The 14,381-nt window shown below is 50.3% G+C and overlaps 2 protein-coding genes across 3 annotated transcripts; both read left to right on the forward strand.

The window, feature by feature from the left end:
- The first annotated feature begins 4,208 nt into the window (after positions 1-4,208).
- Positions 4,209-6,000, forward strand: RAMP2 (receptor activity modifying protein 2). Of its 2 annotated transcripts, none has more exons than XM_069481461.1 (4): positions 4,209-4,328; positions 4,799-4,868; positions 5,330-5,437; positions 5,568-6,000. In XM_069481461.1, exons 1-4 carry the CDS (start codon positions 4,229-4,231, stop codon positions 5,821-5,823), a joined length of 534 nt encoding a protein of 177 aa, XP_069337562.1. In that variant the 5' UTR covers positions 4,209-4,228; the 3' UTR covers positions 5,824-6,000. The 2 variants fall into 2 exon arrangements, with proteins under 2 accessions (XP_069337562.1, XP_069337561.1); XM_069481460.1 differs by having other exon boundaries at positions 4,799-4,864; positions 5,320-5,437.
- Positions 6,001-9,529: 3,529 nt separating this feature from the next.
- VPS25 (vacuolar protein sorting 25 homolog) lies at positions 9,530-14,343 on the forward strand. Its single transcript, XM_069481462.1, has 6 exons — positions 9,530-9,609; positions 9,824-9,969; positions 10,952-11,005; positions 11,380-11,468; positions 12,244-12,319; positions 13,713-14,343. Exons 1-6 carry the CDS (start codon positions 9,557-9,559, stop codon positions 13,823-13,825), a joined length of 531 nt encoding a protein of 176 aa, XP_069337563.1. The 5' UTR covers positions 9,530-9,556; the 3' UTR covers positions 13,826-14,343.
- The last annotated feature ends 38 nt before the right edge of the window (positions 14,344-14,381 follow it).

Below are 14,381 nucleotides of genomic sequence, written 5' to 3' on the forward strand. Positions count from 1 at the left end.
TGAGCTCAGGAGTTCAAGACCAGCCTGAGCAAGAGCGAGACCCCATCTCTACTAAAAATAGAAAGAAATTATACGGACAACTAAAAATATATATAGAAAAAATTAGCCGGGCATGGTGGTGCATGCCTGTAGTCCCAGCTACTTGGGAGGCTGAGACAGGAGGATCGCTTGAGCTCAGGAGTTTGAGGTTGCTGTGAGCTAGGCTGACGCCACGGCACTCACTCTAGCCTGGGCAACAGAGTGAGACTCTGTCTCAAAAAAAAAAAAAAAAAAAAAAGAAAAGTAATAGAAAAAAGTAAAAAAGAAAAAAAAAAGAGAAGATAAGCCTGATATTATGATGGTAAGGCTTTAAAACATGCATGCAAAGCACTTAGCACATGTGTCAAAAGATACTATGCAGCATATAGTAAGTGTTCAATAAATGCTAGCTAGTATTAAGTCTCCAGCAGTTGATGAGTAATATAATTTGATCATTTTCTCTGCTTTTCACCAGCTCAGGAGCCAGTTTTCTCCAATAACCATTCTTCCCTCTGACAGGTGGTCAGGCTCCTCATACAAGGTGTGCCATCATCCTGGCATTGAGGAGGCTGCGGAGAGATGGAGTAGTTATGTCCCTACCCCCTTTTCCTTCTCTCCCTTAGGTAGCTGGCTCCCTGGCTGTGGTTCCTCTAATTCACCCTACTCCCTTCTTCTCTCTGATGAAGTCTGTCTCCTCTCTCTGGTTAGGAAGGACCAGCCCTTCCCAGCCAGAACTTCTGGCTTCCCTGACCCTGACTCTCCCCTATGCAGACAGCTGGGGAAGAGGCCAGCATGTAGTTCTCTCTACTCTATAGAGATGCTAATTGCAGGATGCTCCACATATAATTTCATGGTGTAGGAGGCCCTAGGATTTGTTACTTTCTCCTGTTGCTCTGGATTTGTGTGTATGTAGGGATGAGGTTGAAGATTAGAAAGAGCACTCTTTCTAAGGGTCAGGTCACCTCTTCCCCTGTTCCAGGCAGATGGCCTTTGGCCTGTAACAAGAAGGGATATTTACATAGCAGTAGGATCCCTGTTCAGAAGGAATCAATCTAATCTATGTTGGGGCCAGAAATATCAGGACAATGTCCAGCTGGACCGGAATCAGATCCCTCTCTTCCCAAGTACTGGGTGGTAGGAGGTGGGTGGGGGGCAGAGAAATAAGGAAATGTATACGGACCTTAAAGACTAGACTTCACTGGATATAAGGGGAAAAAAGACTAAAGGCAATACTGTGTATAGTTAAAAGGAAAGAGGCATATCTGTATGTAGTATCATGGAAAGATATCTAAAACATATTAAGTTTTTAAAAAGTCATTGAGGCCGGGCGTGGTGGCTCACGCCTGTAATCCTAGCACTCTGGGAGGCCAAGGCGGGTGGATCGCTCAAGGTCAGGAGTTCAAGACCAGCCTGAGCAAGAGCGAGACCCGTCTCTACTAAAAATAGAAAGAAATTATCTGGCCAACTAAAATATATATAGAAAAAATTAGCCAGGCATGGTGGCGCATGCCTGTAGTCCCAGCTACTCGGGAGGCTGAGGCAGTAGGATTGCTTGAGCCCAGGAGTTTGAGGTTGCTGTGAGCTAGGCTGATGCCACGGCACTCACTCTAGCCCGGGCAACAAAGCGACATTCTGTCTCAAAAAAAAATAATAATAAATAAAATAAAATAAAATAAAAAGTCATTGAATAATAGGGATATAAAATCTGATTTATGCTTTTTTGAAAATACAAAATATGTGGGGAGGTGAGACAGCAGTGGAGGTGTAAAGTTTTCTGTATTAAATATCTTGCAAATAGCATGTACTCATGTATTACAACTAAAAAGTATATTTTTATAGCAAAAGCAAAAGTGGGCTTAGAAAGGGAAGGTAAGGACCCTCAGAGATAGAAAACAGGGGACTTCCTGTGAAGGAACCAGCCTGTTCCTAATGAAGTCCTTCACTGGTTCATTGCTGCAGATCATGGGACTATCTCCTATGGGCACTTGGAAGAGAAAAGTGAAGTCTCCCGTCCCTGTTCAGCTCCAAACACCTCCAAAGCAAACCCTCAGTTACTAGGATGCTCTCAGGAATCAATAAAAACATCCAACTGGTATGGAAATGTGGGAAGACAAAAATCAAGAGGTGAGAAAATTCAGATTCTCCAACTGGAGGGTTTGGACACTCGAGTTCAAGAATGACTAAAACAAGCTCTTCTTTGGTGATCTTAACATGCAAAGTTAACCTCAATCCTAGGCTAAGAATAACACTTCCTACCAGGTTACCTATACTTTCTGATCCTAAGGCCATTTTACATATAAAAATTTTGAGTTCCAAAGATATGAAATAACCTGCCCAAGGTTACATAGCAAGACAGAGGCAGAACCTGCCTTCAGAATCCTAACCAATTTTTTTAATCCCTTATAACATACTGTCCTATTTTAAACCCAACATTTGCTTTTGTAACCTTTAATCTTGAACCCCAACCCCAGTCCTAATTCACAGTGGGCTCATGTTCCTCTGGCCCCAGCCCAGTGGAAATGGCTTGTTTTGCTGTCTGCCTCTCCTTGCTTTCTTCTCTCATCTTATCACCCAGAAATCTCCTTCTTGCAAAGGGCAATCTTGGGTAGGAGGGAAGGAATAGGTCACCAGCCTGAAGTGGCTCTGAGACGGCATGGCTCTTTTTTGCACCATTGCGAGAATGATCCTTACCAGGAGGACTTTGGGGTTCAAGTCAAGTGGGCCATCTCCCCCTCCCACTGGATGCCTTGCAAAAGCAGCCTCTTGACCGTAGCCACAGAGGAGGACAACAGGTTATCTGTGCCCAGGATCCAAGAGCCTAAGATCCTGAGATGAAGATTTTAAGAGTGATCATGAAAGATAATTTGTGGTGGGCAGGATTCAGTAACTGGGACAACAGCAGCAGCTGAGTCCAAGGGTCAGTGTCTGGGAGTCATTTAGGAAAGTTTGGTGCTGACAGCTGTGTCTGGGAGTTGAACGTCATGGCCAAACCAGCTCCTGGGCTCCTCTGCTGCTTCAGGCTAATGAAGCTCTGGCCCAGGATGTGGAAGCAGCTGTGGTGTGGCAGAAAGAAATGAGGGCCTCTGGGGGCCCAGGCTCAGCCTTGCTGCTTCTCGGCAGCGTGACCTTAGGCAAGTCACTTAGGAGGAAAGGAAACTAGCATTGCTAAGTGAGTGCAATGTCCTTCCATATATGCCTTCCTTACTACAGGTTAGTGAGGAGCGGAATGTTCCTATTTCACGTGTGCAGCCAAGAAGGTAAATGTGTCATTCAGGGCTATATAGCTGGGGGTTGGAAGACAGAATTAGGACCCAGAGCTACTGAACTCAAGTCCTGAGCTTTCTCTGTAAAATGGTTCTAAGTACATACCTACCTCACACATGAAGGTTCTAAACCCTTTCTTTCTCCCAACCTTGATCCTGAAGAGTTGTGGCCAGCTTCTTCCTAGAGATGTGGTAATCTTATTTTGCGTCCTCCTCTACCCCTGCCCCGACCCTACTCAACAGGTTTGTGGGGTCTGGGCCCCACAGGAGGTGTCTTGAAGGGAGGGTATTTGGATTTTGGATTCCCCTCTACCCGGCTCCCCAGGCCTTCGCCCGACTCTGGAGGGCCGGCTCCCTCTTCTCCTCCCTGGTTTTGGCAGGCAGGCTGACATCTGTGGGTGTTTCCAGGGAAAAGGAACTCGGAGCTGCCCCGCCTAGCTCCAGGCGCCCCTTCCCCCACGGCCGGGGACAGCCCCAACCGCCTGCCTTAGATGCAGAGAGGCCCTTGGAGCTCCCAGCCCCCTCCCTCTTTTCAAGGTCTGGGATAGCAACTCGCGACCCCTCGGGCCGCGAAAGAGCGGGGGCGACTAGAGTCCGGATGCTGGGAGACCCCAGCGAGTCCTGGGTGCCAAGCAGCCGAGCCCAGGAAAAGGATCCCGGTTCTGGGGTTATGAGGGGAGCTGTCCAGCCCCGCAGGGTGAGCTAGAAGAAAGGGTGGGCCATCGCGGGCGAGGCGGAGGCAGCCGCGGGCGCCAGGCGCGGGTGCGGCAGCGACTCCCCCTCCAGCCCGCCGGCCCCGGGCGTCGCCCCCGCCCCCCACGTGGCCGCAGCCGTCCCAGCCCCTCCGAGGAAGCGGCGCGGCTTCCTGCGGCTCGGGCCGGGGATATAGGCGCCCCCGCCCGGGCCCGGCTCAGCGCCGCCGCCCCTCCTCGCCTCCTCGCCGCGTGATGGCCTCGCTCCGGGCGGAGCGCGCCCCCGGCGGCCCGCGGCTCCCCACGACCCGCGCCGGGCTGCCGGCAGCGCTCCGCCTCCTCCTCCTGCTGGGCGGTGAGCACAGCGCCCCCGGGCCCGGGCGGGAGGCGCGGAAGGCCCCGGAGGGGAGAGGGGCTGGACGGCCGAGGCCGGAACGGGCCCCTGGGTGCGGGTGCGGACCGACGTAGGGACCAGCACGGTCCTTCGGACGGTCCCTGGCCCCACCTCGGGGCGGGCACAGCGCGAGTGCTTCCCACTGGGGGAAAGCTGGGTTGCCGGCCGGGGCCCCGCGGACAGGGGTCAGGAGGTTTGGGGCTGGCGAGGAGGGAGGGGGCTTTGGGCCTGGATGTGAATGACAAGGAGCTGGTGCCAGCGCCTCCCTGCCACTGAGGCATCCGTGGGGGGCTGGATTATCCCTCTTTCTCCTCCAGGGTAGCCCTGACTTAGGAGGGTCTCAGCCGCCTACCCCCCCCCCTTAGGCTCCACTGCCCGGATCCCCACCATCTCTCCCCCCCCCCACTTTCCTCTCCTACTTCTTCCCACAGCTGTCCTGAAGCCCCAGGAGTCTCTGGCTCAGCCTCTTCCCACCAAGGAGAGCTTGGAGTCAGAAGGTGGGTACCCAGGGTGTGGGAGGGTGGCCCTCCAGCAAGGATGAGAGCCAGGTCAGTCAGGAGGGTCCCTTTCGCAACAGGCTGGCCCAACCCCAGTTGCTGCCCCACTCAACTCCCCTCTCTTCTCTCTGGGGTTCCTAGGGATCTTTCTCCCTGCCATCCCACAAAGCCCCTGCCCAGCTGTGAGCCTGCCCACCGCACAGGTGGGTGAAAAGACCCCAGGAAAAGGTGTATGTGAAAGTTCTTGTCAGGCTGGGATGGGAAGTGCTGGGCGCATGGAAGTCATTAAAAGATTCCTGAGCCGGGACTCTCCTCAGCCAGAAGTGTCTTGCTAGGGAAACTTTCTGAGGGGCTCCCATGTTTGATAACAAGGGTCCCACCTTGGAAGTACCTGGGCCAGAGGATTTGGAGGGAGGGGGTGGGGTGTGGTCATTGTGCAGCATCTGTACCTACAGGGAGGGAGAGGACGGTGGAGGAGAACTATGTGAAAACTGTCCAACTTTGCTGGGAGTATTATAAAGTTCATATGGACTCTCTTGAAAAGGATTGGTGTGACTGGGCCACGATTAGCAGGTAGGGGCAGTGCTGGAGGGCACTGAGGCCAGGGGTTGGGCCTGCTGTGTGGAGGGGACCTTGAGTGAGTGTGGGGCATTCCTCTCCCTGGGCACAACCCCTCCTCACTCAAGTCCTCTATTGCCCCCAGGCCTTATAGTGCCCTGCGAGATTGCTTGGAGCACAATGCAGAGGAGTTTGGCCTGGGCTTCCCCAATCCCTGGGCAGAGAGGATCATCTTTGAGACTCACCAGATCCACTTTGCCAACTGCTCCGTGCTGCAGCCCACCTTCTCCGACCCCCCGGAGGATGTGCTCCTGGCCATGATCATAGCCCCCATCTGCCTCATCCCCTTCCTCATCACTCTCGTGGTGTGGAGGAGTAAAGACAGTGAGGCCCAGGCCTAGGAGGGCATGAGCTTCTCAAGGGCCATCTCACTTCTCTTCCCTGCCCACCCGCTGCCCTCCCTACCCCCTTTTCTCACTCCCACTCCATCCCCACCACAGATCCACCACAGATCCTGGTGGAAATGAAAACCAGTTGGGGTCATGGCACACGTTCTGTAATCTCCAAAATAAAACTTTTTTTTTGTACACTGTCCCCCTCCCTATTTCAGTGGGGCCTGTGTCCTTCTCCGAGTCCCTGCCTCTCCCACAGGCCCTCGGCTCTGGGCAGTAGAGCTGGAAGAATCTGGATGGCCCCACTGTTCTGTTCATTTCACCTGCCCCCAGCTGCACCCCCATCACATACTCCTTCCTTCCAGGCGGGGCCTTTCCTGTCCCTATCCAAACCCAGCTCCAGGAAACAAGCAGGAAAAGACTCCCTTCCGGTCTGGAAGGCAGGCAGCAGCTGGGGGCCTGTGATTGGGGAGGTGTGGGAGGAGGGGCAAGAGGAATCTCTGCTGTGACTCCTGCAAGAAGGAGGGGAGGCTGGCTACCTGGGAGCCCTGACTTTTCCCCTTCTTCCTGCCTCAGTTTACTCCCAGGGTCTGGGAAGGGCAACCCTGGCCTGAACAACAGTAATCCATACCTAAGTTCCTCACAATTGAAGGCAAAGGCAGTGGGAGCTTCCAGTACTAGGTCCACCACTCCCCACTGCAGGTCCCTTGCCCTCATCCTACATTGTCCTGGACTGGGTGTGGCCTACAGCCCTGCTACACACTGCCCCCTGGTGTCCACTAAAGCCAACAACCAGAAGATGTATGTGATCTGGAAGAAGCTCTAGGTAGAGAAGCAATGGATCTTGGGGTCAGAAAACTGTCATCTCCATAGCAACCACTAGTTCTTAGCTGGACCCTTCCATCACTTTCCTGAGACATACAATACTACCTTAAGACACTGTCCCACTTTCTAGGGTCATACCTACCCCTCTGTACAACTCACCATTTCTGTATATGAGTACCCATGAATGTTCTCTGGACAGTGAGGTCCAGTTCTCATGAGGTAACCCCCACCTCCAGCCCTCCTTGGGACATACCTTCCAGGTTACCAAAAACATCTACAAAACAACTTTGTTCTCCACAGAGACATCCACTTATTCCTTGTGGCACCCTGAGCCTCTTTAGGGACTTTCCTCCTTGTTGAAATACCTGCCTCCCTGAGAACATACCTGTTCATTTCCTGGGACATGCCTGTCTATGCCATACATATATGCCTGCATGCTTCTTGGAACGTGCCTATTCATTCTGTAAGACACATTTCTACTTTCAGGACACATCTGATTCTCTAGGGACAAACCTGTTTCCTAAAAATATTTTGAATTTTCACCTGAGATAAGTCTTTGTTCTATCTTTATGAATTCATCTGTCTTCCCAAAGGGTATATCTGTCCCTTTCTTGGCACATATTTGCCTTCATGCATTTGCCTAATATACATCAAGGGCCTGCTAGTATAAGACACTTGTATGTGATATAGTGTGTTGGAAAGATAGGTTAGATAGAGTCTGGTTTCTACCCTCAATGGCTTTCATCTAGTGGGGAAGTTGACATGTGTACAAATAAAAAAAAAAAAAAGCAATGGAGTGTGTGATGAGAGACATGCAAGGGATACAAACCAAATGTTATTCAAGGGCAAAGGAGGGCAGGATCACATCTGGCTGAGAGAATCAAAGAGGTGTGATCACAAGAGAGTGACTGCAGAGTGGGTACATGACTGGGCCTTTGGTGGAGTACATTCTCCTAGGGGAGAGAGTAGAAAGCGAGGTGAATTAGGAAATTATAATAATCCAGGCTTGAGAAAATAAGAACATGGAGCAAAGGAGTTGTGAACGGGGAAATGGAAAATGATTATAAGGCAGGGGATATGATTAAAAACAGGTGAGGGAATCAGTAGGACTTGGGTATGAGGGAGTGAGGAAGAGCAGAGGTTAGGGGTGACCCAGCCTTTGAACCTGACTTATGAGGACAATGATGGCAAGAATAAGAAAAGGGCCATTAGGAAGAGGAACTGGCCTGAAGATAACGATGTGCAATATGAGGTAACAATGAAACAAGCTATTAATCCCACAGAGAGTTAGAAATGGAGGTGGTGGGAATGGAAAGAGGCTGGATCTGGAAATGTAGGTTTGGGAGTCTTCTGCACAGAAATGCAATGTGAAGGAGGGATGAGAGCTGTAAGGGAGAAGGTGTACTGAAAAGAAGAAGGCTGAGGTTGCACTCATAGGAAACACTCACATTTAAAGAATGAGGAAGAAGAAGAGACAGAGGGAAAGACCAGAGAGGTAGTAGCATAACAAGAATAAGGAGTTCCATGAGGCAAAGGAAATGGTGAGCCTTGAGAAAACATTACCAACTGAATCATTCATTCAGCAAATATTTGTTGGTAAGTCTATGGACCAGGCATTATGCACAATGAAGTATGGACTTGGGTGAGGGAAAGGTTGAAAATCAGAGAGGAAATTGAGGTGATAGGGTCAAGGGTTGTACATATTTTTAAATTGGGATGACATGACCATATTTGTAGCCTAGGTGAGAGGAGCCAGGGGAAAGGAAGAGAGGGAAGATAATAGAGAAGTCCTGGAGGAAGTTGGAAAAAAGAGGCAAGAAAATATGGCAACAACTTGGCCTTGTAAAGGAAGAGGGACACTTCTTTTGAGTGCAAAAGGAAGAAGGAGTAGAAGTGAAGAGGAATTTTTGAGGGATGAATCAAGTATGGTGGTGGACAGAGAGGGAAAGATTAAGGGGTTCTCATGCATGGCCTCAGTCTCAGAAAACAGGAGGGAAAGGTATTCTTCTGCGAGCAGGGAGATGGGGACAGATGGAATGGCTTGATGAACATGGAAAAATTTGAATAGTTACCTTGAGGGTGCCAAGAAGTCAATAAAAGACAAAGGGTCACTGGGCTGCCTGTGAGCCCAGCAGTGAGGTTAGTCATGGAATCTGGGGCTCAGTAAACATTCTGGTGATTTTTTTCCCCAGCAATATTCCATAGCCCAAGGGTGAAAAAGAGTATGGAGGCAGGTGAGGACATGGAGCAACAATCCTAGTTTGGGAACTGATCAGTAGGTAGGCAGGCAAGGGGACGGAACTGAGTAGTCTAGGCTGGGTAAGGTGTCACGTAAGACCAAAAGAGTCCTTGGACTTGAGACTGGAATGGTGAGGACGTGGAGAGATGAGAAATAGATGGCTGTAGTCAAGGATGGAAGCTCTGAATCATGGAAGCAGAATCGTCTCTAGGGATACCAGCTACAAAGTGTGCTTCCACAGGTGCTGCAGGAGCCTGAGGAATGGTGAACTCTAAGCACTTAAGAATTGAGGAGATTGAGGAATTGTGAGGTGTTCAAATGAAATGGTAATTGATAACGAATGTTAAGATTGAAAGAAGCCTTGTATAGTGGAAACAAATGTAGGCTTGGGTCTGGAGACCTGGGTCCTACTTGCAGTTCTAACAAACTGAGCGGCTTTGGGGAAGCCACAGCCCTTCTCAGGAGTCAAACCAGAAGACTTTGCAGGGCTCTTTCTGCTCTAAAAGGTAAAGTTTTTTAGGATAATGGCAGAGGATTAGCTGGTGACAATGAACTCCCGTTGGGCCCTTTCTCCGGAGAGGCGTCCGGAACCTTTCTGCTATGCTTTCTGCGCGGACGTACCGAAGCGGAAACCGGAAGTCCTGTGCCGGGAGGTTCCGGGTTTCCTGGGCTACTACGATGGCGATGAGTTTCGAGTGGCCGTGGCAGTATCGCTTCCCGCCCTTCTTTACGTGAGGCTCAGACCCCAAGAAGCCCCGTTGTGCCTCCCTCCCTTCCCTCTGGCCCGTGCTCAGCCCAGATGCTTCACATGGGGAGGGGGAGAAGGGACCCGGCCGCCAACACCCTCAGTCCCTCACTTTCTCCCCCAAACGCGCCCCCAGGCAAGGGCTGCCTCTCGCCCCCTCACGTCCTCTAATTCTGCGCCCCACTCCCTTCACCCGGCAGGTTACAGCCGAACGTGGACACTCGGCAGAAGCAGCTGGCCGCCTGGTGCTCGCTGGTCCTGTCTTTCTGCCGCCTGCACAAACAGTCCAGCATGACGGTGATGGAAGCTCAGGAGAGCCCGCTCTTCAACAACGTCAAGCTACAGCGTATCCTCCCTCAGGCTCTTCCACAGCCCACACACATGCACTTGGACACTTTCCCACAAGCCCAGACTCCCTCCTCCACCCCTTTACCTACAGTAGGCAGGCTCCTACCAAAACCGGACTTGGGAAAGTACGAGAGTGAGCTGATAACCATTTTAGCCCCCAAGTGCAGTACCAAACCCTCTTGCAGTGATGAGTGCCCAGGTATCATTCAGGTTTTAGACTCTCTGCCCTGAAGCCAAGTCCCAAGCTTTTCAATCTGAAACCTTTTCCTATTTGAATCTCCTGTCCTCCTCTGGGTGAGGCTCCGTACTACCTTTAACCGTTTTCTCTACCCACCCCCCTCCTCCCAGAAAGTAAGGGTCATTTATTTTTGCTGCCCGAGTCATCCCTAAAGTATCTATGGAGAAAGGCTGAAGGAAGGCAAGAGGACAGAGGTTGAAGAATGGTAGTACCTTTCATTTTCTAATGCTCCTTCTTTTCTTTGGAAGAGTTTCTCTCCCTCTCTCTCTCTTTTTAAAGAGAGAGAGTTTCACTCTGTCGTCCAGGCTGGAGTGCAGTGGCACAATCATAGCTCACTGTAACCTCCAACTCCTGGGCTTGAGCCATCCTCCTGCCTCAGCCTCCCAAGTAGCTGGGACTATAGGTGCCGACCACCATGCCTGGCTAATTTTTCTTTCTTTTTTTTTTTTGTAGAGTCAGCATCTCTCTCTTTTGCCCAGGCTGATCTTAACTCCTGGCCTCAAGTGATCCTGATTTAGCCTTCCATGATGCTGGGATTACAAGCATGAACCACCATGCCTAGCTAGAAGTTTTTCTCTTTACTTTCTTCTCCGGAATATTTAGGAAATGCTGGATATAGGGAATTTGAATGCATATGTGTGTGGGACAGGACAAGGGCAGGTGGTTCTCAGCATGGGACTGGCTCTGAGAATTTTTATCCCACCCAATTCACGTGTATGCTATTCCCTTAACTTTTATGCAGGGAAGCTTCCTGTGGAATCAATCCAGATTGTATTAGAGGAACTGAGAAAGAAAGGTGGGTTCAGTTATCCAGATTCCTTATTTTTCTTCCTAGTTGGGTTTTTCCTAGGACAAGTTTCTTCCCTTTCATAACTTTTTTCTCTCCTCTGGCTTGAAGCCCAGAGTGTTCTATACAGTAGAACACTCATTTCTGGGTCCTCTCTCCTCATTTGTACAAACAATTGAAATCTCTCTCTCTCTCTCTGTGCCCTATGTCTGAAAAGAGGTGGAAGAAGAAGAATGGGTGCTTTACAGATAGTAATGGTAAAATAAATACTGAATCTCTCTCTTTCTGCAAGCTGAGTCTCTTCCACTCTGTCCCACCTTGATTTTTGGCTTTTGTCCCTTTTTAGATCATTATGCTTTCTTTCCTAAGTATCTGTTTTACAGGGAACCTCGAGTGGTTGGATAAGAGCAAGTCTAGTTTCCTGATCATGTGGCGGAGGCCAGAAGAATGGGGGAAACTCATCTATCAATGGGTGAGACCATTTTGCTGCCAAGTACTCAGCAGTGACCCATGGCAAAGGGAAATTATATTGGTCCCCAGCAGATACCTGGTGTTCCTAGATCCAGACTGAGCAAAGTGGAGAGGGGGCAAAAAGAGGAAGTACACGCTCCAAGCAAATCTCTTTCAGTGACTCAATTTCTTTCGCTGCACAGAACCTCCCTTTCTTTGCCTGTAGGAGGCCAGAGGCTATGTGAGGCTGTGTTTGGAGAATGCAATACTGGGAACCATAAGTGCTGTGGTTGGCTGGAACCTCTGGCCACAGGAGATAAATGGGGAAAGGAAGGGGAAAAAAACATGAGGCCCCTCCCCCACTGCACTATTATGGTGCTGTCCACAGTATGAATGAGCCATTCTGAACCAGTGTGGGTATAGGGACAGAATACTCTCTTCCCCAAATTCCTAGCCACCACTAGACCCAAACATTCCCAAGGAAGAAAGGGGAAGAAGTGTCAACAACCTAAATATAACAAACACACACCACCCATTCTTGAACAGGAAAACAACCAGAATGAGAGGTCACTCCTCAGAAACGTGAAGGCCTGTGGTTTAGTGGTTCCAAATATGTGTGTACACATATAAATATAGCACCTGTAGGGTTTATGGTTTTTAGGCTACCGTGCAGAGGTGACAGTGAGTGCTGGTTTGGGAGTAGTTACCATTCCTGGATCAGAGATGTGGAGCTGGTGAGTTTCTTTTCTCCCAAGAGATTCTTGATCTAATTCAATCTTCATTTTCTATGTCCACAGGTTTCTAGGAGTGGCCAGAATAACTCTGTGTTCACCCTGTATGAACTGACCAATGGGGAAGACACGGAAAATGAGGGTAATGCTTTTTCCTTTACCCCCCAGCTTTGTCATCTGAATTCTCTTTCCAGTCCAGTCCTGGTTTAATTGGTATTTAGACTTCCCATTTCTCTGGCTCTGAACTCCAAGTACTACCCAATACAAAAGTTCTTAACCCACGTCCAAGCATTCCTTAAACCACCTTAATTCACATGCAGAAAACCCCCAAATTTTGTTTGTATGGGTGTGTGTGCATTTTTCTAGGGATAGAGTCCATATTACAAGATGTTCAAGGGCACCTGTGACCCATGAAAAGTTCAGAATTACTTCTGTAGATGCCGAAAGAGGAACTAAGGCGGGAGATTAAGCCTGAAATCTCATTCCTTGCTGACTCATGCTCTCTTTCACCTTTTATTCTTGTAGAGGGCTCAAAATTTATGTGTGTCAGCTGAAGGGATTGGGCCAACACCCCCATCCCCACCCCCAGTCCATTTAAATAGTTTCTGGTCAGGCAAGGATTTGTATAGTGTTTGATTTTTACATAGCGTAAACACTTAACTCTTTTCTCTCTGACTCCATTTTCTGATCCCCAGGATCATGAAAAGTTCCAATCTTAGCTGGAGTGTCAGGGTGCCTTCCCTTTCTGTTAGTCTCTTGCTGCCCGGGCAGAGGTTACAGTTCTTGGCTGTTCCCCCCCTGCTCTGCAGGTCTCTGCTTGCTACTCCCACCATCACCCCATGACTTCAGCGCTGCAGCCTTGCCCAGTCCACCACTCAGGCTGGGCAAAGTTGGAGGCTTCCTCAGAAAGCAAGCTCCTTGACTTGAGCTGGGCCTCCGCATGGGGTGAGGTGAGCAAGCCTGTCAGGGCTTGCCTGCTGCCTTTCACCTCTCCTCGCAGTATCTTAGCATATCCGCATACTCAGCTGGCCATTGGCTCTCAGCTGTCATCTAGGAAAGGGCAAATATAGTTGCTGGACATTAACAGTCTCTTGGCCAGGGGTACTGGCTATACTTCTTTGTGTTAGGAGAAGTTCTCCTGATTTGTACAGATGTGCAACTAGGGTCACTGTCCAGTGACAAGGGCCGTGACCTCTCTAGGCCTGATTGTCAGGGCCCCTTCGTTGTGGCCAAAAAGCAGATGGTGTCATTCTTAAGCATCAGACAGTAATGGGGGCAGGAGTGGGAGGAGGTTGACTCTGACAGGACAACCAGGGAGGGGGAAATAAGCATGAACTCATTTCATGCTGACTCAGGCTTGCTTCTACCCCTTACTCCTAAGGAGTGCCCAGGAAGTGTGGGTGGCAGCTGCAGCAGTATGGATGGCACATGCATACCCTGCCTCTGGGAGGGTCTCAGCTTCCAGCTAGACTGCTCTCAGAGGCCTTGGGCCTCAAGGAGCCGAGTGTCCCTGACTGCCCATCTCTCCTGTCCAGAGTTCCATGGGCTGGATGAGGCAACCCTCCTGCGGGCTCTGCAGGCCCTACAGCAGGAGCACAAGGCTGAGATCATCACTGTCAGCGATGGCCGAGGTGTCAAGTTCTTCTAGCAGAGACCTGTCTCCCTTAACCTCCACCTTTCCAGGGCTTTCAAAAGGAGGCAGACCCAGTGTTCCCACAGACTAGATCTGTGACTCTACCAGACTCAAAAGGGCTCCAGTCCTGAAGGCTGGGACCCTGGGATGGGTTTCTCACACCTCATGTGTTTGTCCCTGGGATAGAGTGAGGCCAAGGCGCCAGAGAGAAAAAATGTGCTTCTTCTTGCCCTACCTCCTCTCCCATCCCAGACTGTCCCTGAGCCAGGGTCTGTAAACCTAACACTTCACATGTGTTCACACATGTAAGTACATACACACATGCACCTGCACAGCTTCTGCCTCCTCTCCCTCCCACCCCCTTAGCTGCTGTTGCCTCCCTTCTCAGGCTGGTGCTGGATCCTTCCTAGGGGTTGGGGGAAGCCCTGGCTGCAGGCAGCCTTCCAGGCAATATGAAGATAGGAGGCCCATGGGCCTGGCAGTGAGAGGCGGGGCCCAACGATGATTTATGATATTAAAAATCTCAACTCCCACTGCCTGCCTCTTAAGTTACTACAATAATGGAATGGGG

This window comes from Eulemur rufifrons, chromosome 9, assembly GCF_041146395.1.
Source record: "Eulemur rufifrons isolate Redbay chromosome 9, OSU_ERuf_1, whole genome shotgun sequence".
Lineage (NCBI taxonomy): Eukaryota > Metazoa > Chordata > Mammalia > Primates > Lemuridae > Eulemur > Eulemur rufifrons.